The 22492-nt window shown below is 41.3% G+C and overlaps 1 protein-coding gene across 2 annotated transcripts in view; it reads left to right on the top strand.

Annotated features, from left to right (window-relative positions):
• The window catches only part of MEI1 (meiotic double-stranded break formation protein 1), a 37442-nt gene that overhangs the window by 2894 nt on the left and 12056 nt on the right, over positions 1 to 22492 (top strand). The window contains exons 3-23 of one of the 2 annotated variants that reach the window (XM_082241399.1): positions 37 to 87; positions 2162 to 2235; positions 3447 to 3556; positions 5036 to 5235; positions 6044 to 6174; positions 7866 to 7980; positions 8505 to 8621; positions 9561 to 9660; positions 10267 to 10401; positions 10569 to 10683; positions 11856 to 11947; positions 12911 to 13052; positions 13906 to 14017; positions 15427 to 15487; positions 15800 to 15897; positions 16847 to 17021; positions 17131 to 17278; positions 18086 to 18370; positions 19626 to 19791; positions 20716 to 20820; positions 21564 to 21674. In XM_082241399.1, coding sequence (XP_082097525.1) covers positions 37 to 87; positions 2162 to 2235; positions 3447 to 3556; positions 5036 to 5235; positions 6044 to 6174; positions 7866 to 7980; positions 8505 to 8621; positions 9561 to 9660; positions 10267 to 10401; positions 10569 to 10683; positions 11856 to 11947; positions 12911 to 13052; positions 13906 to 14017; positions 15427 to 15487; positions 15800 to 15897; positions 16847 to 17021; positions 17131 to 17278; positions 18086 to 18370; positions 19626 to 19791; positions 20716 to 20820; positions 21564 to 21674 — 2643 coding nt within the window. Of the gene's footprint in view, positions 1 to 36; positions 88 to 2161; positions 2236 to 3446; positions 3557 to 4467; positions 5236 to 6043; positions 6175 to 7865; positions 7981 to 8504; positions 8622 to 9560; positions 9661 to 10266; positions 10402 to 10568; positions 10684 to 11855; positions 11948 to 12910; positions 13053 to 13905; positions 14018 to 15426; positions 15488 to 15799; positions 15898 to 16846; positions 17022 to 17130; positions 17279 to 18085; positions 18371 to 19625; positions 19792 to 20715; positions 20821 to 21563; positions 21675 to 22492 lie in introns of those variants that run through there. The other variant, XM_082241400.1, reaches the window with a different exon arrangement.

Genomic DNA, 22492 nt, shown 5'->3' with positions numbered 1-22492 from the left:
AATAATTGTGATTAATCTGTGGGTTGATCTTAACAGAGATATTGCAAACTGTGGAAGATGGCAGTGTACTGGATTTACTCATTGAAGGTGAGAAGCAAATGGTGAATTGCTCTTTGGTAAGGGAAGCAATGGGCGTGGGTGGCGCTATGGGTTAAACCACAGAGCCTAGGACTTGACGATCAGAAGGTCGGTGGTTCGAATCCCCGCAACAGGGTGAGCCCCCATTGCTTGCTCCCTGCTCCTGCCAACCTAGCAGTTCGAAAGCACGTCAAAGTGCAAGTAGATAAATAGGTAACGCTCCGGTGGGAAGGTAAACAGTGTTTCCGTGTGCTGCTCTGGTTCACCAGAAGCGGCTTAGTCATACTGGCCACATGACCCAGAAGCTCCCTCGGCCAATAAAGTGAGATGAGCACCACAACCCCAGAGTCGGTCACGACTGGACCTAAGGGAAGCGACTGGACCTTTACCTTTAAGGGAAGCAATTACTGTACTATTTTTAGGTCAAAATTGCATTAGCATTTTTATCAGTGTAAAAAGCTCCAATCCAAATGAAATGAGAAATTTCATAAAGGTTGCAATCCTAAACTCACTTTCTTCAGAGTAAGTTTTATCAAACAGTGTTTGTTAATCTGAGTAAACACACTTAAGGTTGCACTGTGTAGAGAGTAACTCAGCTTTTAAGATTTTCATACATTCTTAATGAGAAAATACATATGGAAATTAAATATTTCTGTAGTAGTCGCTATGGTTTATGCAGAGTTTACACATCAGGACCCCATCCAACTCTGCAATTCTATGATACAGATTCAGTAGAAAACGACTCAGTACAGATATTGTCATGACCCTTGAACCCACCAGCCCAATCCATTCTTGAACTGCATTGGAGTGCAAATTGTTATATCAAGTGAATTGGCATCAAATAAGTAACTGGAGCATACTCTTAAGTGGCTTTCTTCTCTCAAGCCATATTTTCAAATACTTCCCTAGTTTTTAAGGAGCTGTGTAGTTTAGCAAGGAACCTAAGGAGGTTGACCCTATAGGTCTCAGCTACTGGAATTCAAAGAACACACCCAATTCTTGAATCAAAATTACATTAATACTATTTATGCAAACTAGGAAAATGATTTACCAGCTTCACATGAACCATCTGCTGCACTCTTCTTAACAAAGCCAAGGTTTTCCATGAGCTTATTTTTTGGTAGAACAGATGGAATAGGATCACTGTGCAGTGATTATGAGCCAAGAAAATACGTCTCAGTTGGTGGGTGTTGAGGAACTCAAACACTTATGATATGAATACCTGACAAATTAATTTATGTTTTCTGAGTTGTATTTCTCTCTCTGTGTCCTGCTCCGATATGTGGAGGAGAGTCTAGAGTATATTTATGAGAAAACAATTTTCCCTTCACCTAAGCCTGAAAAATCATTCTCTTGAAAGATTTGCTGACATCAGGACCTATTGCTCTGGTTGTGTGTAGGGATTTGCTATTTCTTGATTTCTCTTCATTATAAATATGACACCGCTGTTGACTTCCTTTCTGTTACCATGTATAACCTTATGATGTAGTGCTTGAGTTAAAGGGAAAGAGCAAGATGTCCTTTTCTCTGATAAGGAGGCCACATTTCCCCCCCTACTCCTTTCAGACAAATGCTCTGTAGGGAAGAGCTGCACTGGAAAGGCTGGAGAGGCAGGTGGGGTTCAGTATTTTATTATGTAATAATGCCAGCTGTAGGGCTCATCCACACTTCCATTTGCCCCTCTGGAAAACCCGCGGTTTAGCGCTGAATCGGAACCAATGACAATTGGGTTTTCCGTGGATTGCAATTTGTTCCAATTTAGTGGTAAAGAGTGGGTTTCTCAGGGAAAAGCAGAAGGACAGAGACAAAACTGCTGGTACCCGTGCCTTCTAGGCATGGGATAAGTGGAAGTGTATGAGAGACAGTAGTCACAGCAAAACCTATTAAAAGCAAGTGAGAAATAATAAAAAATAATAATTCAGAAAACTGGGCTCAGGGCGGCTAACAACAAATTTAAAACAATTGATGCAACAATAAACAGCATAAAATACGTTATAAAGTGTGAATAACAATAAATTCAGAATTCAAAAATCAATTTAGGGGGGAAATGTGTTGTGTCTAACCTTCCCCTCCTTGTGTTCAGTTTTGGTACTGCTGGTAGTAGGACTGAAGTTGGAGCGGTACCTGCACTATCTATTGGATGAATGTCAGAAAGAGGTTGGTACAGATTATTTCTTTGCTGCTTCAAATGTACAGATTTCCACTCCTACTTATGCACATTCAGTATGGCTCTCACTCTCAGGCTTCTTGCCTCCTTCCAGTTCAGCTCACATGCAAAACTCTGGCCTTTGTCTTTCTCACTACTAGCCAGGCAAGGGAAGGAGCCCACCCAATTGTCCTTTGGCACAGAACAGCTTCCTTTGTTATACTAATGGCTAGACTTAGGTGACAACTTGTGGGATGCAGGTGGTGCTGTGGTCTCAACCACTGAACCTCTTGGGCTCACTGATTGCAAGGTCAGCAGTTTGAATCCACATGACGAGGTGAGCTCCCGTTGCTGTGTCCCAGCTCCTGCAAACCTAGCAGTTCGAAAGCATACCAGCGTGAGTAGATAAATAGGTATCACTGTGGCAGGAAGATAAACGGCGTTTCCATGCGCTCCGGCTTCTGTTACGGTGTTCTGTTGCACCAGAAGCACTTTAGTCATGCTGCCAACAAGAAAAGCTGTTTACAGACAAATGCTGGGCCCTAGGCCTGAAAGCGAGATGACCGCTGCACCCATAGTCGAATTCAATTGGACTTAACTGTCCAGGGGTTGTCACTTAGGTGACAACTACATCCCTTGCTTGGCTAATTCAACAATGGAATCCTTCATTGGATTTTAACCCTGCTGAATGCAGGACCTCAGGAATCACAAGGGACAGACATCACACCTATTAACCCTCCCTCCAACACGCATCAGTATTACTCTCCTGCAATAAATTGTAAATTCTTTTATCCTAAGCTTTCATCTCTTGTCTGTTGCTAATTCAGATGTCTTTGGTTGCTAATTAGTTGCTGATTAGTATAAGTGAATGCAAAGTGTCATTTGCTCTGTGCTTTGCCACTTGACTCTGACCAAACTTCTGTGTTTCCTGTACACAAATGTTTCCCCAACATATGCGCTTGAAGATAAGTGATAACAAACTTTTATCAGTTCACTATGTGGGTGGTGGTGTGAGGGCACTTCCTTCTGAATAGCAAGTTCAAAGTATACTAGGGAAAGCAGAGCTATATGGACCCTGCCATGCAAGTTGCAGTGTGACTGTATCTGTGAGGTGAAGGGCATTTTCAAAAAGATAGTCTGCTGAATTGTCTGGTTTGGTTTTTTTTAATGTAAGGACATTTTCTCACTGCTTTGATTTTTCACTTGTTTGCCCCCACTATAGTTATGCAAGGTAGCTGCCACAAGAAGCAGCTTGCCCATGTTTATTCTTCTTGGAAAACTGGCAGACTCCATCCCAATTTTTGCTGATGTATGGGTGGTTGAACACAGTAAGTATTACAAGTACAGTGGTACCTTGGGTTACAGACACTTCAGGTTACAGACTCTGCTAACCCAGAAATAGTACCTCAGGTTAAGAACTTTTCTTCAGGATAAGAACAGATATTGTGCGGCGGCGGCAGAAGGCCCCATTAGCTAAAGTGGTGTCTCAGGTTAAGAACAGTTTCAGGTTAAGAACGGACCTCCAGAACAAATTAAGTTCTTAACCCGAGGTACCACTGTAAATGCAGTGTTGGAACTAAGAACTCCTGTGAAGGTGAGAGATTTTGTCTTTTTAAATGCTCCTAAATTTTTTTGTGGCAGCAAACAAGGAGACTAAAATGTAATCTTGGCAAAGCTCATGAAAGCCATTCACAAGACTACCTGTTCTTTTTTGGAGAGGTGGTGGTCAGCCTTGTAAATCTAACTAAGTGGAAATGAGTGTTTAGTCTCTAAGGGGCATATCTTTAAGGGGCATAAAACATTTTGTGCTTTAATAGGAAGCCTTTCCATATAGCTAATGGTGACTCATTCAACAAATTCCAAAAATATTTTCAGTTTCCCTATATGAGGAAAAACCACAAGCTTATGTCAAGATCCACAAATATGGTGTATTGAAACTGGACATGAGCAGTCTTTGTGAGACTGGATTAGTAGATCAGCCTGCTTCAAGTTTGAATAAGTATCCAAATGAACAAATCCAGACAATGTTTTGGTGAAGGAGAATGTTTTTTCATGCCTATATGTGCAAACATTGGGTGAACTAGAGAAGGAGAGGCACACAAGTGGGACGTGATAAGCAGTAGCAACACCAAGCTGCTGGGACACAACAACTGGAAACATGGCAAAACTCTAAACTGAGAGTGGTTAGCTAGGTTGGCTTACAGGTCTCTGTATGCAGAGGCAATAAAAAGATCCAGGTAAAAATGAAAAGAATGGAAGCAGCACAACTGTGGGATGACCTTACATCAAGGATGACTTGGAGATGATTAGGGTTTTTGTCACCTGCTATTTGGAAATAGCTGAGTTTTGGCTTTTGTAAGACTACCATTTCACAAGCCAGTAGGGTCCCCATTTGTGTATGGAGGAAAGATTCAATAAGGTGCAAGGTTAAATTGTTAAAAAACCCAGAAGTTAAACATACATACATACATTGTGTTTATTTTGATATCTCATATTAGCTATGTTATCAGTTATCAAGAACCAAATTGTAGTTTGTGTGTTTTTTAAGTAAAGGGATTTGTACCTTGATGTGCAGATGTAGTATGTAGGCTCAGTTAACTTTTTTAAAAAATCAGTTTGCTCAGCATACCGAACCAATGAGCTTTCTGGGGATAAGGGTGCTCGTGAGGAATAATTGCATGAAACTCAGGTTGAAGGTGACTGTCTCCTCTGTCTTCCTTAAATGATGCCCCTGTTGGCCAGCCCACAATTGACAAAGTTATCAGTGTTTTCTCTCTTTACAATTGCCTTTTCTGTTCTCTCTGCATGTAACATGATGGAGCATCTGGCTGCAGGTTTGATGTACCCAAATGAGAGCATAAAGGCTGCTGTATGTTATCTTTATGGCAAGCTGTACTCTGTCCCCAGTGCTGCAGAGAGGCTGTTTGTTCATTTCACAGAGAGGCTGTGTGGCCTCTTTCTGACTACTCTAAAGAATTCACAGACCAAGGAGCTGCAAGTTAACTGTTTGGGTAAGGTGATCAATTAGTGGAATAGGAGGGGAAGAGCTTGGGATGTATTCTCAAATGCTGCTAGTAATTCCTTTCATTCTGGAATGCTTTGGAATAGAAAGTGGAAGAAAGCAATTTTAAAATTCGATCTCTTTTATCATGCACATAAGGATTTAATTTGCCTTTCAGATTCTGAACCCATGTGTAGGCATGTTGCTAGTTTTTTTTCAAAACCAAAAACAGCCCCCCCCCCAAAAAAGCCCTCAAGGCTGGGCACCTAACACAAATTTGGATATGCTATGCTGTACTCTTATGGTCAAGTTTTAATCAACAAAAGTTGAGTCGATTGATTTTTATATGTATATATGCAAATTTAGATCTATGGCATATTAAGTTGGTGAATGGCTGGGTTCTTTCTGGCCCTGCACTTTGTAGAATGCCCAGCTGCTCTGTTAGCAAAATAAAAAAGTTGTTTTTTTTAAAGTGGGGAAGGGACAGGAGATTTGGAAATTGGAAGCGTAACTCCTTAATAGCTAACCATCTGTTCCAGGCAATATCAGGAGTCAGTTTGACTTTACAGATCCAGAAAAAAAAAGTTGAGGGACAATGGCTTTTTGCTTTTCTGATGGAAAATTCGAAAATAAAAAAATCTGATGTAGATATCTGTATAGATAATACAATATTGCTTATAGAGTGGTCAAAATATTGTTTGGTAGTAGAGCAACAATAGAATCGGAATCATAAAGACGTTTCAGAACCCAATGATGTGATGTTTAAATATCTCTTGTTTTGTTAGTTTCTCATTTTCTTTCCCCTTGCTCTATTGCAGGTTTGCTAAAGCAGCTACTGAAATATGATAAGTTTGTTTCAGTTATTATGAGTAATTCAGGAAAAGGAGCAGATTCTGCAAGCCCAGAGTTGTTTGAGCGAGAAAGTCCCTTACCTTTAATGATCAAGAAGGTAATTGCCAAAAAGATTTAACCCATCCTCCTAACATCTGGTGCTAGATTTGTTATTATTCTGAGTTGACGCATTAATGGTGAATGCTGAACTTGCTTAATGGCAAGTTTTTGTTACGTATTCACTAAATATAGGTATTAGTGAATACCTTGTGTTGTAGAAGAAAATTAAAGGTGCTATGCTACATCTAAATGTATTCTGCGAGAATGGGTGGGAATGCTTTTTCCTGGTTGCACATGGGGTCATTTTCATAATACTGTTATGAGTTTGTGGGTGCAAGACACCCATAACTCTTGGATTTAGTAAGTGTTGGAGTTTAATCAATGCTTGGAGTACTAAGATGGGCTGCCAGATGCTGAATTTATCCGTGTCAAAATACAGGCCAAACCAGTTTTTCTGTGCTTGAGAGATGGGCCATCAGCAGAGAACAAAGATAGGGAGGTGGGCCATCATCAAAGCAAAGACTGTGCAAACCAACAAATGGGGGGAGCCCCTCTCTGAGCTCTGAGACTGTTAGCCAGAAGACAGCGCCAGTTTTCTAGGAAGTTTTCTAGGGTTTCAGTTCCTTGTGGCAGGAAAAAGGGGTCAGCCTTTGAAGCTGGGGGGTGGGCAGGGCGGTCAAATCATAATGTGGGCTGACAGTTTGAATCCAAGGTGGCAGCAATGGGAGAAATGGAACCATCATGGAGTGTAATGCTGGAAGCCCCTCCATTGTAGGCTTAGGTTGTATATATCTGTAAATAAACCACAAATCATAAAGACACCACAGTCTCTGTTGTGCCTCATTTCCAAAGGAAACACAAACCCAGGGTAAGTGCCTGGACCCCTAGAACCTCGCACTGCACAAAGATTGGGGTAGTGTGTAACAATACAATGGATGATGCCCATTATGATTACTAGATGCAGCATACACAGCTGTTTGATGTATTTGCCCATAGTTTTGTGATTATTCTAACACTATTTTCTATTTAGAAATAAAATCTATTCAGATGGCTTGGTTTGCATGCCAGAGTAAGCCTAACCATGGTTTAGCGTAAATGCATGAGTGTGGGGGCTCCTAGAGAGGAGTTTGTGGCTGGCTTGCTTTCCCCCAGTTGTCTTGCTGCTGTGTTGTAATGATCTAAGCCATGGTCCAAATTCAGGCTTGTGGTTTAGCTTGCTAGATTAACCATGAATTGTAACCAAGGTCTGTCATTATTTTTATTTTTTTACTTGTAGTGTGTCTGGGAGAACTAAGCCAAGAGCTCTAGTTTGCAGCAGCAAAATGACCCCAAGAGTTTTCAGTGAAGCAGCTGCTAAAATGTATAAGAAACCCTCTTCATTTTAGCAGCATCTTCCAGTTTATGAGGTGATGTCAGATGATTGACAGGTAGGTGGTCCTACCTCGTGTCAAATTTGGCCCATGAGGCACAACCTGATCAAGATCTGGCCTGCAGAGCCAAAAAATTTGTCCACCCCATGCGTAGTGTGACATGCGAACCAAGACATCGGAATTGTTAAAAATAATTCTTTAAATAAATATTTGAATGCTAAACCATGGTTTAGCTTAGTGTGGCTCTATGACAATAGCATTTCTTTTTAGTTTAAATTATTATTCTTCTGATTTGCATTTGGTCAACACATTTTTTCTAATGCTGTAGTAATTTAGTGTAACAATGGCTCTTTAATACCTAGTCTTATGTCTTTCACAGCTGTTATTGTCTAGAGATGAGGTATTACAGGTAGCAAGTGCTCAGTGTATGGCTGCTGTACTGGTGCATTCTCCAGCAACATATGCTCCTGCCTTTATCAATGCCGATATCCCAGGTAACAAAAAGAATGTGCTGTTGTTTATTGTTTGCTACTTTGCAGGTTATCATGGTACTTGATTGCAAAGCTATGTTTGGAAAAGTTGCAGCTATTGCAGCACTGTTAACCAATAATACTTCAGAGTGACGTAAACTAGAAATTGTAAGTACAGTATAAGGAGAATTTTATGCCCCACGAATAACACTTTGCAGTAATCTAACCTAGAGGTTACTAGAGCAAACAAACAACAAGAAGAACTGCCCCCCTTCCCCAATTACAAACAGTTAAAATAATTGTAGCAGCAGAGTTGCAACTTGCACAGCAGCCAGGTCAGTAACAATCTTTTTTCGCCTTTCATTTTCCTTCGCAGGCAGATGGCAGGGTTCAGCACTCACCTCCCCCCCTGGTAGTTTCAAGATGTGTCAGAGTTTTAAGTTAACGTTTACTTCTTTTGTGTTTTTCTTTATTTCCCCTCCTTTTGGGAGTAGTTGTGTTGGGCTCAACTGATGCTAGAATACATTTATTTTTGTTTTTGTTTGCAGAGTTCCTGTTTGAGTGTCTCTTCTGCATGAGCGAAATTCTCACCTGGTCAATTTATTGCTGCCTGCTGCTGCTGACTGAGGAACAGCTTTTCTTTTCCAAGTGTCACACTGTCTATGGTAAATCACCATTCTTCGCAGCCTGATGCAGTTGCTGCCATGTCATTCAACATTTCCACACTAGCCATTTTGTCTGCAATTGCTATCCATTGTTATCTCATCATTCTTTGTTCATTAACTTTTCAGAGAATCCAGATGATGACATTGCCCAATCATTGCATTCTAGGGTTTTGTTCGTTGTCCTTCCATGAGTTTTTGAACTTTATTTGTGGCTGTTGTTCTGCAGTGTAATACAACTGCAACTCCACAACTACTACTAAGGCTTTTAAAAAGCTGCAGTGTCTTTAATCAAAAGCTACCTGTTCTGATCATTTATTGTGTCCAGTTCGGCATGACTGGGAGACAGGTGATGAATTGCCTCTTAATTGCTCAGCTTTTGTTCCCTGTGGCTTTCCTTTCATTATTTTCTTTTCACTTTTATAGCAAGATAATGCCGTTTCTCTGTAAAAGGATTGGGGGGGGCAGATTGAGAAAAGCAATGAGTAATTAAAGTTTCCATCCCCTGCAAAATGGGGAACTGAAACTGACTGAGAGCACGACCTTGGGAATCCTGCCATCTTCCATTCTGTGGACATGAGCAAGGCAGCTTAGACATCATTGAGACAGGATGGTGAACATGTTGGTAATGTGGGCTTGGGAGAACACATCTTTGTTTGAAATTCTGTCCTGCCATGTGCTACCCCAAATCCTTGTGATGCAGTTCATGTGGAAGGTGTTCAGGCATTGCTCCTGACGGTTAAGTTGCCCACGACTCACATCTATAAAGCAGCATGCTCAAAGTACTTCACATATGTGGTGATGGGCTAAAGTGAGCCCAAACAGCCTCTATCACTTGATGTTCAGGAAATAAGTTGCCCAAATCTTTCCACCTTTCTACTTCATTATTGGAACCCCTTTCATGGATTGGGGCCTGCTTAAATATTTTTGACTTTATTCCAGGCATTGAACCCATTTTAAGGAGCCTGAAAGAAATCTTGCATCTCAATAATGTAGAATTGCAAAAGCAGGGACTTCTACTTTTCACTGAAATTTTAAAATGGTAAGAGATTTCAAAGTTCCAGGTTGCCTTTAATATGCAAAATGTGTGTGGGAGCACCTTTCATGGATGATTTTGGTGGGTTTTTTGTTGGGGGGGGGAGATTTTAGGTGAAAGGGATATATCCAGGGTATATTCTCATAAGCGATAACACACTGTCCACTAGCTTGCTTGTGAAATAAAATTTTAAAAATTAAGTGGAGATTTTTATCCTGGACTCCATTTATATTAGACATGAAATTATATACAGTATATACATGCACAAATATTTATTGTTGCTGTTTATTGTTAAATTGCTTTGGCATGTTTTATGCAAAGCAATTCAATAAATAAATAAATAAATAAATAAATGTGCAATTTTGGCAATGAACTCGCAATGTAATTGTTTGTTCCTGTAGGTATTTTGTAGCGAAAGCCTTCATGTTGTTCATACAAATGCTTAGGGTTGTTATTGAGAAACTGTTACCAATAATATAATTTAAAGCTTCAGACCAAATCCCAACTGAGCAGTAACCGATAAAGAATTTATTCCTATACTGGTGTGCATGTGACAGTCTTTCGATAGGAGGCTATGATTTAAAGATTTGATCTGCATTTCTTCTTTTTCAGGCAGCCAGCAGAAATCAAATTATTTACAAATACCTCTGTCTTTAAAGATGCTGTTAGTGTTCTTCTAGAAGCTTTAAACTGTCCTATTCTTGAAGTAGCAGCTGAAGCTGTGAAAGCTGTGGCTGCAATACTTAGGTAAGTGGGAAACAATTTGGTGAACTTTTTCTTTGTAGCTGGACACCCAGGTTAGTCCTTTCTTGCACTCTTGGTTTTGCTGACATCTGGGCCACCATGAATTTCTGTCTCCCCTGAGGTTTGCTTCCAAGTTAATTGCCTTTCTTGTCTTACTCTTTTCGCTTCAGAAAGGATCATGTGACCATCCCTCCCGTACTTTACAGAGAGTTACAGAAGCTGGTCGAAGGTGTATTAAAACGATGTAGTGATCTTCCACTGCCAATTCTTAATAGGAGGCTCATGGTTAGTCATTCAGTGTTGTGTTTTTATTCTGATTGGCAGGTAATGTGGGCCAGATGTGTGACGAAGTCCTCTCTTTGTGCTCCCACCCTCAAATAGTGGTGGGATTCTGGCAGTCCTTTCCATGAAAAATCCTCCTCTCATGTTAGCAGACTTGTTGCTAAGTTTGAGATAGTTGATCTGCCTCACTCCTTTCCGAAGGGTGTTCTCTGAATCTTTTTTATATTTGGGACTGAATTTTCCACTTGGATTTCCTCATGGGACTAACCCAGTAACATGCCTGCAAACAGCAGGGATTTAAAAGAAAGCTGGTCCAAATAATGGAACGGCAAAACATGCATTTTCAACAAAGTTTAAAATATAGAAATATAGAAATGAATAAATGTTTGCATGTTGATGCTAAGCCTTATAGTGTAGCCCAAAGTCAGGAGTACCCAGCAGCTGCATGTGGAGGAGCGGAGACGCGAACCTGGTTCCCCAGATTACGGGACTACCACTCTTAACCACTACACCACACTGGCTCTCAATATTTGACCATCTTTGTATTTGACCAGTATTTGTATTTACTTGGAAGTATGGTTTACTGAGCTCAGTTGGAGTTCCTCTACAGTAGATGTGTAAATATTGCAATCTTAATTGCAATACTACACATGTAGGATGAGCAATTTCACAATATGTGACTTTTATGTGCATGTTCCAGAGACATTACACAAGTATTGCAAGTATATGTGCAGTGCAGGGGCACATTTTCAGAATCAAGGGATCAGTTTGCAGTGACATTAAAACAGAAAGGCTAATCTCTAGGAGAACTTAGTTTTATTCTCTCCTGTTTTTATAGTGTGACAGAATTACTACTTTTATCTATAACGTGCTGTAACCCAAACACATGGGAGTTACGAAAACTTCTATTGCTATTTATTGCTCACTAGAAAAGAGGGAAATTCTCTTCTGCCTTTTTCAGTACAAAAAGCTAGTGTGCATCTGCTGAACAAGAATTAACAGTGGCTCATGATAGCAAAAGAGAAGAAATGGATGAGCAGCCTTAGTGTTTCAAACAATTAGAGGGCTTTTCAAGCTAACGTTTGGTGACTGCAATTGTTAATTTAACGTGATATTCTGGTGGCATGAAGTAGAAGGTCATAAGAAAGTCTTTTTCTCTCATCTCAATGTCATAGGGTCAACCAGGCAGCAGACATCAGAACAAAACAGTTTCACAGCAGGGACAGTTCCTGCAGAGTGCTTTAGAAAGCTTCAGAAATGCTTGCAGGTGAGGAAGTTCTGTCTGTCTTTAGCCTAAGAACATTTAAGAGAGATCAGATAGCAATTTGTTCACAGCTTTCTGAAATTGTAGGGGAGATGCGCAAAGCTTGCATCTGTGTCTGAGGATATGATTAAAGGGGTATGAACCAGGGTTTCCTGCTTTGCTCCTCTACATTCAAGTGGCTCAATAGCTGATGACCTGGAGATTTACTCTTTGTATGTGCTAAAAATACCAGTAAACCACCTTTGTGCAGCGGATAAGGCTGTGCTCTGGCCGGGAGCCTAGTTGGCTTTGGTATGGGTTGGGGGCCACTGTTCTGGCTCTCACCAGCCCCAGGGACAAAGCCAACCCAAAGTTTTAGCAGGCTCGGGTGGGGGTTGGGGAGTGGAACCCAGTGGGGCCTTTTAAAGTAGGCTCCCCCCCCACAAAGTAGCACCATTTATTTGTTGATTGTGCTGTGTTTACACTCTACCCATCTCCCCAAAAGTTCATAGCAGTATCCTTAAGATCTTTGTAACAACTCTGGAATTTAGGCAGGGTTGAGTGCATGGAGTCATACTCACCTCTTCAAAGTGCATGGAAAGTAAAGCAGGAACATGCCTGGTGGCTCTGTCCTTTACATGTTCAGTGGAAGGTGTGAATGGAACTCTGTGCTTACAATTACATGCCTGATGCACAACTGTGTGTCTGTAGAGCTCTATCATCCTTTGCTGAATGTGCGGAATTTGGGAGGGGACAGTAGGCACGGTCTTGGTTTCTTTCCCCTTTCATGAGTTAGATGAACACATTTTGAAGACTTGAGAGGGATTCTGCTGACATAAAGCTCTCTGAGAGGCCATTAATACCAGAGAGGAGATTGAACACATTCAAACTCAACATTCTGGCCACGGAGTTGAGGTCCGGCCAGGATGCTGTAGAAACACGATGCAATAGCTTCTGTTCGTCTGACAGTCCTGTATGTCTTTCTAGATTAGCTGTGGAATCACAAAACGACCCTGTGGCTCAGGAGAATTCTTTCACTGCTCCCAACTCAGAGAATGAAGATACACTGAAAAGCTTTTCTGAGTTTCTGCTGAGGATCTCTGACTCTCTTTGCATTCCCATAGTCATGGTAGGGTCTCCTTTTACCCCACCCAAGCATCAAGTGGTTCACATATGTTTATATGGAAGCAAGGAACACCTAGTCTAGCGTCCTGTTCTCACAGTGGCTAACTAGATGCCTTAGCAGGACCTGAGTACACCAGCACTAGGAAAGGAAGCATGACAGAGTTTGTGCCCCATGCAGAAGAGATTGGCTGGTGGAGGCAGTGATGCTGTGCCCTTCCCTCTACTTCCTGCCCCAATTATTAGGTATGTGGGGAATAAAGAGGAGCATCCAAAGTTAAAAAAGGTAAAGGACCCCTTACAGTTAAGTCCAGTCACAGATGACTCTGGGATTGCAGCGCTTATCTCACTTTACAGGCCGAGGGACCCTGCGTTTGTCCGCAGACAGTTTTTCCGGGTCATGTGGCCAGCATGACTAAGCTGCTTCTGGCACAATGGAACACTGAAACCAGAGCAGCGCATGGAAACGCCATTTACCTTCCTGCCGGAGTGGTACCTATTTATCTATTTGCACTTTTTGGCATGACAGGAGCTGGGACTGAGCAACAGGAGCTCACCCCATCGCGGGGGTTCAAACCGCTGACCTTCTGATCGGCAAGCCCAAGAGGCTCTGGTTTAGACCACAGTGCCACCCGCATCCCTTTCCAAAGATTAAATTAAGGCTATTGTCAGAAGTCACTGTAGATCTAGATTCTTGTTACAAGCTGTTTTTGGACAGGAGCTTTCTATTAGACCATACCCTGTGGTTCGGAGTTATCAAACTTGTCAGGCCCATTAAAAAGATTTCCTCATGTCTTATCTGAGTTGCATGTTATTTCTTTCTGTAGCAGTGAAAGTATATTTGCCCCCTTTCCCTGCAGAAATATTCTGAAAGAGCTGTCCACCCAGCTCTCATGGAAGTCTTAATTTCAACCCTCAACATCTTATTCAGTGTTATGCCAGACTCAAGTAAGAGATTCTCCATGAAGCTGGGTAAGGAAAACTGGAAGAGGCTATTTTCTATATTTCTTTCAGAAGCATATTATTAAGCTGTAGAATTTGTTGCTGCTGAATGTTAATGCGTCATGAAGCTCAGTAAGAACCCCTAACATTAACAAAGCATCTATTAGAGTAGATGTGTTTTTGAAATGTTTCATTCTGCAATCAAAATGGAAGTGTTCTGTACCTAGAGTGCCTGCAGGCTAGTGGCTCAGTTCTCCCCAATTATTGCTCTTCTGCTGTAAGCTACATGCAGAATTAAAATTTAACTATCACACTTCAGGGGATATAGCACTTTGCATGTGTGTGTACATACTGCTTTGTTTCATCCACATTAGTGAATTTGACATAGCCGTGAAAGAAAGGATGGGAAATTGAGTTAAAAATTATAGCCATTTTAAATATTCTGTTTAATTTGTACAAATACACTTTTTTTCTTTAAGTGTTCTTGCATGATTTATTTAATCACTTTTTAAAGAGGCAGACTTAAACTTATAATACCATGATGCTAAAATTGTGCCCTCTGGAAGGGCATCGTGTTTTTAAACCTTTTTAACAGATGTGATAAAATGCCTCTTTATTTAAGCACTATTTGCACAAACAATTTTTTAAAAATCTGTTGAGAATGATTTGATTAAAGGCTCATCCACACGTCCGCTTGCCCCGTGAGTAGAAAGCAGGGGTCCAATAGGTTTTCCGCTTGTCCCGTGCTTTCCAGGCATGGGCACAAGCTGTTTTCCATTTGTCCCACCACTTTCCCCAGGAAAACCTACTCTATACCACTGAATTGGAGTAAACATCAATCGGCAGAAAACCCAGCTGATGTTTGTTTCAATTCAGCAGGAAAAAAGTTGGTTTCCTCGAGGAAAACGGCAGGACAAGTGGAAGTGTAGACAAGCCCTCAATGGGGCCAGTTGGAAAGGTAACAATGAAGACAAGCCAAAATGTAGGTGCATGTGGATAGGCTCACCTGAATATGTCACTGTGCACTTCAGAACCAGACCTTTAAAAAGACAGAGGAGTACCTGTTACCTGCAGAGACTACGGTACTCTTTGGCTCTACCATAAATTTGGATTATCCATGATCTGAGGAAGAAACGAGGAGCACGAGGAAAATGCAGAAGGACAAGAATTTGATGGCAATATCATGTAAATGCCCCCATAAAAAGCAAATAATTCCATAGTGGCAACTCTGGAATCATCTCTAATGACGCTTGGAAATGTCAGCGAGACATCGTGAGACATGAAATCATGTTTAGTAGGTAGAGGATCCTTTAGAATATTCAGAGCCTTGAAATTATTGTTGCCTTGGCTTGAGTAAGGCTTGGCTAAGTACTCTGCAGATTCTCTTCAGTTTGTATAATTGAAAACCCTAACTCAAACACAGTTTTCCTTCCCTCCAGCATCTTCCTCTTTCATCCAACTGAACCTGGAGCTGAAGGCCAAATTCTGCACTGCACAAAGGTATTAAATTGGGATAGTAAAACTAATTCTCACGCTCATCTCTCTTGAAACATTTCTCTTCATTTCCCCGTGTTAACCTCTAGACATTCTAATAGATTTGTAACGTTGACCCTTAGACATGAGATTTATGATTTTCATAGAGCACCAGGTTAATTTTGGATGTTCTGGAAATGGCAAATAAAGCCTACAATTAACTACTGCCTTAAGGCTTGGTGACTTCAAAGCTAATGATATTAATAAACTAGAGATGGTGTCTTGACCAAGTCTGCACCTCCAGTTTCTCATTTTGCACAATTTATTTTCTCTTTCAAGTAACCCTGGTTTGAATCATGCTTGTTCAAGTTTCCTGCATAGCATATGCCTCAATCTTCATTCATCCTCAAAGAAGCCGGAGGATTCTTCCCAAGAGGGCAAGTTTGATAAAGTGATTGGTGTGTGTGTGATGTGTCTTTGAACCTGGCAGCATACAGCTGGGTCTGGGAACAGAAATAGTGGCAAAAGGTTTGGGGAAGATACGCTCTTTGAGTTGGCTGCCTACAGTGACATTAGCATGTTGGCAATATAAAATGATTTAAGCTGTGTATACATTACTAGCTTAAAGTGCAGCTAGGTCATTCTTTTTCCCCATTTGGATTGAAACTGGTTTGGAGGAAAACAATGCAGTATTTCTTAAGAACCAACAGGATAGATACAGGACAGATACGGGATTGCGACCAAAGCCCATTGCTTCCCAAACCAATGATGGGCTCATATTCAATGCAGAGTAAATAGTGTGTGTGTGTGTGTGTGTGTGTGTGTACACAGCCTTGTTTTGTGAGTAGAGGCTCATCCCCCCCAAAAAAAAAAAATCTTTAAAACAATTGAACGTAATCACTTTCTGGCCAGCGGTCTCATATAAGATAGCATGAGCTATGGAGCATATTTTATGTTCCTGTCTCTTTTGTGAAGTAAGGTGGAATAGAAGGGCAATATGAGAGAAGCATGGACTATTACAGTGGTACCTCGGGTTACAAACACCTCGGGTTACAAACACTTCAGGTTACGGACTCCACAACCCAGAAATAGTACCTCAGGTTAAGAAGTTTACCTCAGGATGAGAATAGAAATCGTGCTCCGGTGGCGCGGCAGCAGCTGGATGCCCCATTAGCTAAAGTGGTACCTCAGGTTAAGAACAGTTTCAGGTTAAGAACGGACCTCCTGAACGAATTAAGTTTGTAACCAGAGATACCAGTGTATTCAATATTTCTTTTGGGGGGAGGGGGGTAAACAGACATTGGGGTTCTGTGCCCCCAGCTTTTTATTTTGTGTTTGTGTGCTGCTGACATTTTCATGCCATTTTCTGATTGCCTTTCTTTTTAGTGCATGACCTATCAGAACTTTTGCAAAAGAGTCTGCCACAGTTGAACTTTGGGATACAGGAAAGCCTCAGCCTCTTATCTGAGACCCCAGAATCTTTCTGTTTAGATGAAACTCTTCGTTGTCACCAGTATAGTCTCCTGCTTCTTTTCTACTTTGCTTTTAGTCAGGGAGACAAGTGAGTGAAGTGCCTGGAACCAGGGGGATGGGGGGGGGGGACGACAGTAGGTGAGATCAATCCGCTTAACTTAAAAAAACAAACAAAAAACAAACCCTCTTGCTCTCAGATTTGTTCCAGAAACAGAGCTTTTCTCAGCTATAAGAAGTTTTCTTCTGTCAATCCAAGACCAAGGAGACTGTCCACCCCCATATGTCTTCAAAGCTGTTTTGTACCTCCTGGCAATCTGTCAAGACAAGACTGAAGCTTTAGACTTGGTAATCACTGCTTCCAAGAGCAGCTTTTAAAATCTACACTGTCACATTTCTGAAAGTTTGTTATTGATGTTCCTTTCGAGACAATTAAAAGCCACTGTTTTGTTCCCTTAGTACTAGTATCCAGGATACAACACCAGCAGCACAATATCTCATCTACTTTCTCATGAGAAAGTAGCCTTGCTATAGGAGAATAGCCATCATTCATTTTCTGGTTTTGCGTAGTGTTGTAGTGTAGGACCCATCTAGCAAGGAGAAAACTCCTCCTGAATAAGTTTGTGGAATAGTGAGACAGTATAGGAATACTGGATGCCTGCAGTTTTAGATGCCTGTTCCAGTGCTGTAGTAGCACACTCGGAAGTGAGAGTGGAAAAGAGTGTACAGGAGGCACCAAGAACACTAAAAGGAACGAGGCAGGCCTTTGCAAAAAGATAGTGAGAGGATTGTCCCCACCCACAAGTGCTGTCATAAATTGTATCCAGAATGTGCCATTTACATTTGGAAAATACATAGCTGTTTAATTTTGTTCTAGTATTCAAAGTGTTATAGGGTGCAGTTTTTAATTTTTAAAGAAATGTTGTGCATGTGATGACACTTTTAATGAAAATGGTATTTTCTGCTTGTGAAGCTGTTGACTTCAATATGCTTTCATAGTACTATTCCCCTTGTATAGATGGATATAATGCTGAAATTCTTCCTGTTCTTCCTTTTAGGAGGATTATGTTCCTCATAAGAGAGACTATAAATGTACCAGTCCCTAAAGAGGTTGTTTTGACTTTTCTGATTTCCCCTTCCAACTCTCCAATCCAGGCTTCACTCTCTGCTATAAGGAGGATCCTGGATAGTATATCTGATCTGAGCCTGGTGTATGTCCATCATCCTCTGCTCCTCAATTTTTTTTTACGCTATCCTGAATTTATGGGAAGATTTGGTCACCACATCCTTCATCTATGGCTTTCCTGTGAAGACTACAGCCACACTGAATCTGAAGATACTGACAAAAGACTCTCTGCTGGCTTTTCTGACTCCTTAAACAACTTCAACAGTTTGCTTTGCATGTTGAAGGGCAATCCCAGTGCTTTGCTTGTCTTGCTGGTATGCAATTTTTTTTAAAAAAATCAATACAAGATCACCTTGTAGAAATATTTAGATTGCCTACCTAGATTCCATGTGCTGCAAAATCTGTTTGTTTTCATCATCGCCATCAGCAGCATTAAATATCACACACATTTAAAGAGGAAAAGTAGCATGCCTCAGATTTGTTTTCTTAGAATGACGATCATTGGAGACAGTGGTGTCTTTGTGATGTATGGTTTTATTTGTACATACAGGCTGAACATAAGATGGAAGGGTTTGCAGCGTTAACACTCTTAACAGATCTAGCCATAACTGTTTTTCTTGTTAAAAAAAATAATGCCATACCAAAATACTTACAAATATTGATGCACAATGTTATAAAACCTTCCATACATACAATATTATCCATATTTATTAGAATTTATTATTCCATAAATTTAATTAATATTCCTCAAACTGGAATTCCTCTGATATCTACAAAAAAAATCTTTTAATTCTTCTTCCTTGTCTTTCTCCATCCTTAGTCCAGTAAATTAACTTAACCAGTTTAATCAGTGCTCAACTTTCCAAGCTATTATTTGGGGGACTTCCTCCTTTTTTCCAATTATAGGCTACTCATATTTTAGCTGACATGAATAGAATATAAATCAGTCCTTTTTCCTTCTTAAAAACCTAATAACACTTATGAGATAGAATCATAGAATTGTAGATTTGGAAGGGACCTTGGGGGGGGTGTCATTTATTCCAACCCCCTGGAATATAGAAATACTGCCCACAGCCGTCCCTGGGTGCCTCCCATCACTCCTCTTCAGCCAGCCAGGCCCTTGTTTGTGCTACTGGGTTTAATAACAGTCAAGAAACATTCTAATGACCTTAATTGTGCATTACACAAACACACAAATAATTTTGATCTTGATGGTTTTAAAACGTGTCGCTAATTTGACTGCATTGCAGCAGAGCCACCCAGTTTTCTCTTGGTGGGTGGGGGCTATGCTTGACTGCACCTTGGCTTTTATTTTAAATAATTAGGCTACAAGAATTATTTTAGTAATTCAGACTTTAATTGTAATGCAGCCTGTTGATTAAAAAAGTACTTCATTTGAATATCTGCATTGCTATGATGTCTCATGCATCCAGGTTAGTATGATAACTTGACGATTTTGGGATTTGGCTTCTAGGTAGGGGTCCAGATAAGTCGCTGTGCCATAACCATAGAGAGCAGCAGCAGCAGCAATATTCGCTTAAACTGGGCCTGATCTGCTTTTCTTCTCAGGATCTAGTCTGTGTTGGCACCAGTGAAGTAGCCCACAAAGTCCTCATTACCCTGAAGGCCTTCCTGAAAATAGATGAGAATGCCCATGTCTGTGACCTTCTTCGAAGCCAATTTCTACAGATTCTGCAGAATCTTCTGGTAGAAAACAATTCCAGCGTTTTGCAAGGTAAGTGACAGACCTGCCTTAAGTGCAGGAAGCTGTGGTTGGGTACCAAATCCCCTCAAGTAATTTAAATACTGCCCACAGGAGCTCTTGGGCCATTTCCCTGTTCCTATGTGTCAGAGCAAGACAATATTTTGGGGAAATTTAACAGAGGAATTTGGGAATTTTTCAAACATAACTGCAAGTTTAACCCTTAGCTATGCCTGCTAATGCAATCTGTCTCTTCCCCTGATTTGCTTATTTGGTGGGTTTCTCTCTGAGAAAAGCCTACTATTTGCCATGCAGTGGGTTAATAAATGGTGCCCCTGGACATGATATCATCATCCCTGCTTTGAAATAAGTGGTGGTTCTTCATACTTCCTCCATTATGCTACTTGATTCTTCCTTCTTGATTGGGATAGAAATTGTCAGATATGTGATGAATTAGCACTGACACAGTTTTTTTAACAAACAAACATGTTTTACACCCATCAATTGGGCCAGCACTATGTTTGATTCAGGGCAGACATTGAAGTCTTTACTAAGAGCACATCTGTTTGCAGGGCAAATCATGCTGATCACTGTACATCCTTGCTCATCTGATATGCAGCATGCCATCTGTTAGTTGTATATCAGCGTCCTTCTGATGCAAAATCAGCTGACCCTCTGCTGTAATGCAACACAGCCTTAGAGTCAATCTCACGTTCTGATTTGAAATGGTACGTGTTGTTTAGGACAGCCCACAGCAGCCTGTTACTTTAATTATAGCTTTTCACTGCTTCTAACAGGACATAATGACTCTTTAGCTCTCCAGATTAAAAAAAATTGGTTCTGACAAAGAAGGTGTTCACCATGTACACAGAAGATAGTTCCTGCAGCACCTGTTTGTTTTCTCATTTTTTGTAGTCTAGAGGCCAATAAGTAATTTTCTTTCATGTTTCTTTTTAGTCAACCAGGCCCAGCCCCTTTTATTGAACCTCCTCTTCCTGGTTCAACTCAGGCATGCGACTGAAAGAGAGCTGGACAGCACGGATTTCAGATTGCTTCATCTGGGTGAGCTTCTGAATTTGTTCAGTCTGGATCTTTGGTTTAGAGATGAGAATATTTTATCTGGGGCATCTTACTTGACGGGCCTAATAGCAACAGTGTGGTGTTGTGGCTAGAGTGCCAGATTAGGGTAAAAGAAATTCAGGTTCAAATTCCCATTCAGGAACTGAACTCACTGGGTGACATTGGGTGAGACGTTTATCTGTTTGCCTAATCTCAGAGAGCTTTCTGTAAGGATAAAATGGGGATGAATAACTCCACTCTGAGCTCCCTGGAAGAGTTATAGATTTATTTATTACTGCATTTATTTCCCACTTTTTTCTCCAAGGAGCTCAAAGTGGCATACATGGTTCTCCCTGCTGGTTTCACAGATCCTAGTCCAACATTCTAACCACTAGGCCACTCTGGCTATGTGTCAGCTTTCCCCAGGCTTTCTACATTCCCTGTAATATGTTTCTGATGGTAGCAACAGTATCCTGCTTTAACCTCCAAAATGTATGCTGGTGAGGAGTTGTAACATACCTCCTAATTATGATGCACAGCTGTGGCAATATTTATTTCAGGATTTCTTGTGCTCTGCTTTGAAGCCAGATGGATTTTGTCAGTGTCTGTGAATTGCATTGCACGCTGATTTGATTAGCGGTCTGAGCAGGTGTAGCTGTTTTCGTATCGAGCCTTTCCCCCCAAATATTTAGCATATTGGAATCTGAAAAAAGATGAAAATTATATTGAGTATTTCTATCACACAGTCAGCAATTTGTCTGGAAAATGCAGCCCAACAGACCATGAAATTCTGCATCCGTCCCTCAACTACCTGTATTGGAGCCTTCAGCAGACAACCCCAGCCAGCCAGAAAACAGGTAAAAAGTGATAAATGGATTCTAACTGCCCACTCCCCCTTCAACCTTATTATTAATTAAATTTGTGTACTGCCCTATACCCGCAGGTCTCAGGGCAGTTTGCTACAAGGGGCCTGCCCCTACTGGAGCACTGTTGCTGTGTGAATCCACATTTTCCCCATTTGAATTCAGCCACTGTAGTATATGCATGTGCAAAATGAGTTTGTCCCCCTTGTTTGAAATCACAGTTTCTCTGGTCCATACTAGTAGGTGTTAGAGCTGTTATGTACTGAAGTTCTCACCCTGGGCCAGCAGGGGATACTGTAGATACCGTATTTTTTGCTCTATAGGACGCACCTTTTCCCCTCCAAAAATTAAGGGGAAATGTGTGTGCGTCCTATGGAGCGAATGCAGGCTCCTTGGCTTCAGCGATAGCAACGCGAAGCCTCCGAAGCACAGAGGGAGCGCTCCCTCCGCGCTCCGGAGGCTTCGTGTTGCTTTTGCTGAAGCCTGGAGAGCGAGAGGGGTCGGTGCGCACCGACCCCTCTCGCTCTCCAGGCTTCAGGGATAGCCGCCTGAAGCCTTTAGAGCGCAACGTGAGTTCCCACAGCGCTCCGGAGGCTTCAGGTTTCTTTTGCTGAAGCCAGGAGAGTCTTTCTCTCCCGGCTTCAGCAAAAGGAACCCAAAGCCTGCGGAGCACAGCGGGAACTCGCACTGTGCTCCGAAGGCTTCGGGTTCCTTTTGCTGAAGCTGGGAGAGCAAGACTCTCCTGGCTTCAGCAGAGAGGGAGAGCTATGCAGTGCCCCTTCAGCCAAGCGGGAGGAGAAATGGAAGGGGCT

This window comes from Podarcis vaucheri, assembly GCF_965113315.1.
Source record: "Podarcis vaucheri genome assembly, chromosome: 10".
Taxonomy (NCBI): domain Eukaryota; kingdom Metazoa; phylum Chordata; class Lepidosauria; order Squamata; family Lacertidae; genus Podarcis; species Podarcis vaucheri.
The sequence above is the reverse complement of the archived record's forward strand: the minus strand, read 5'-3'. Positions and strand labels throughout refer to the sequence as shown.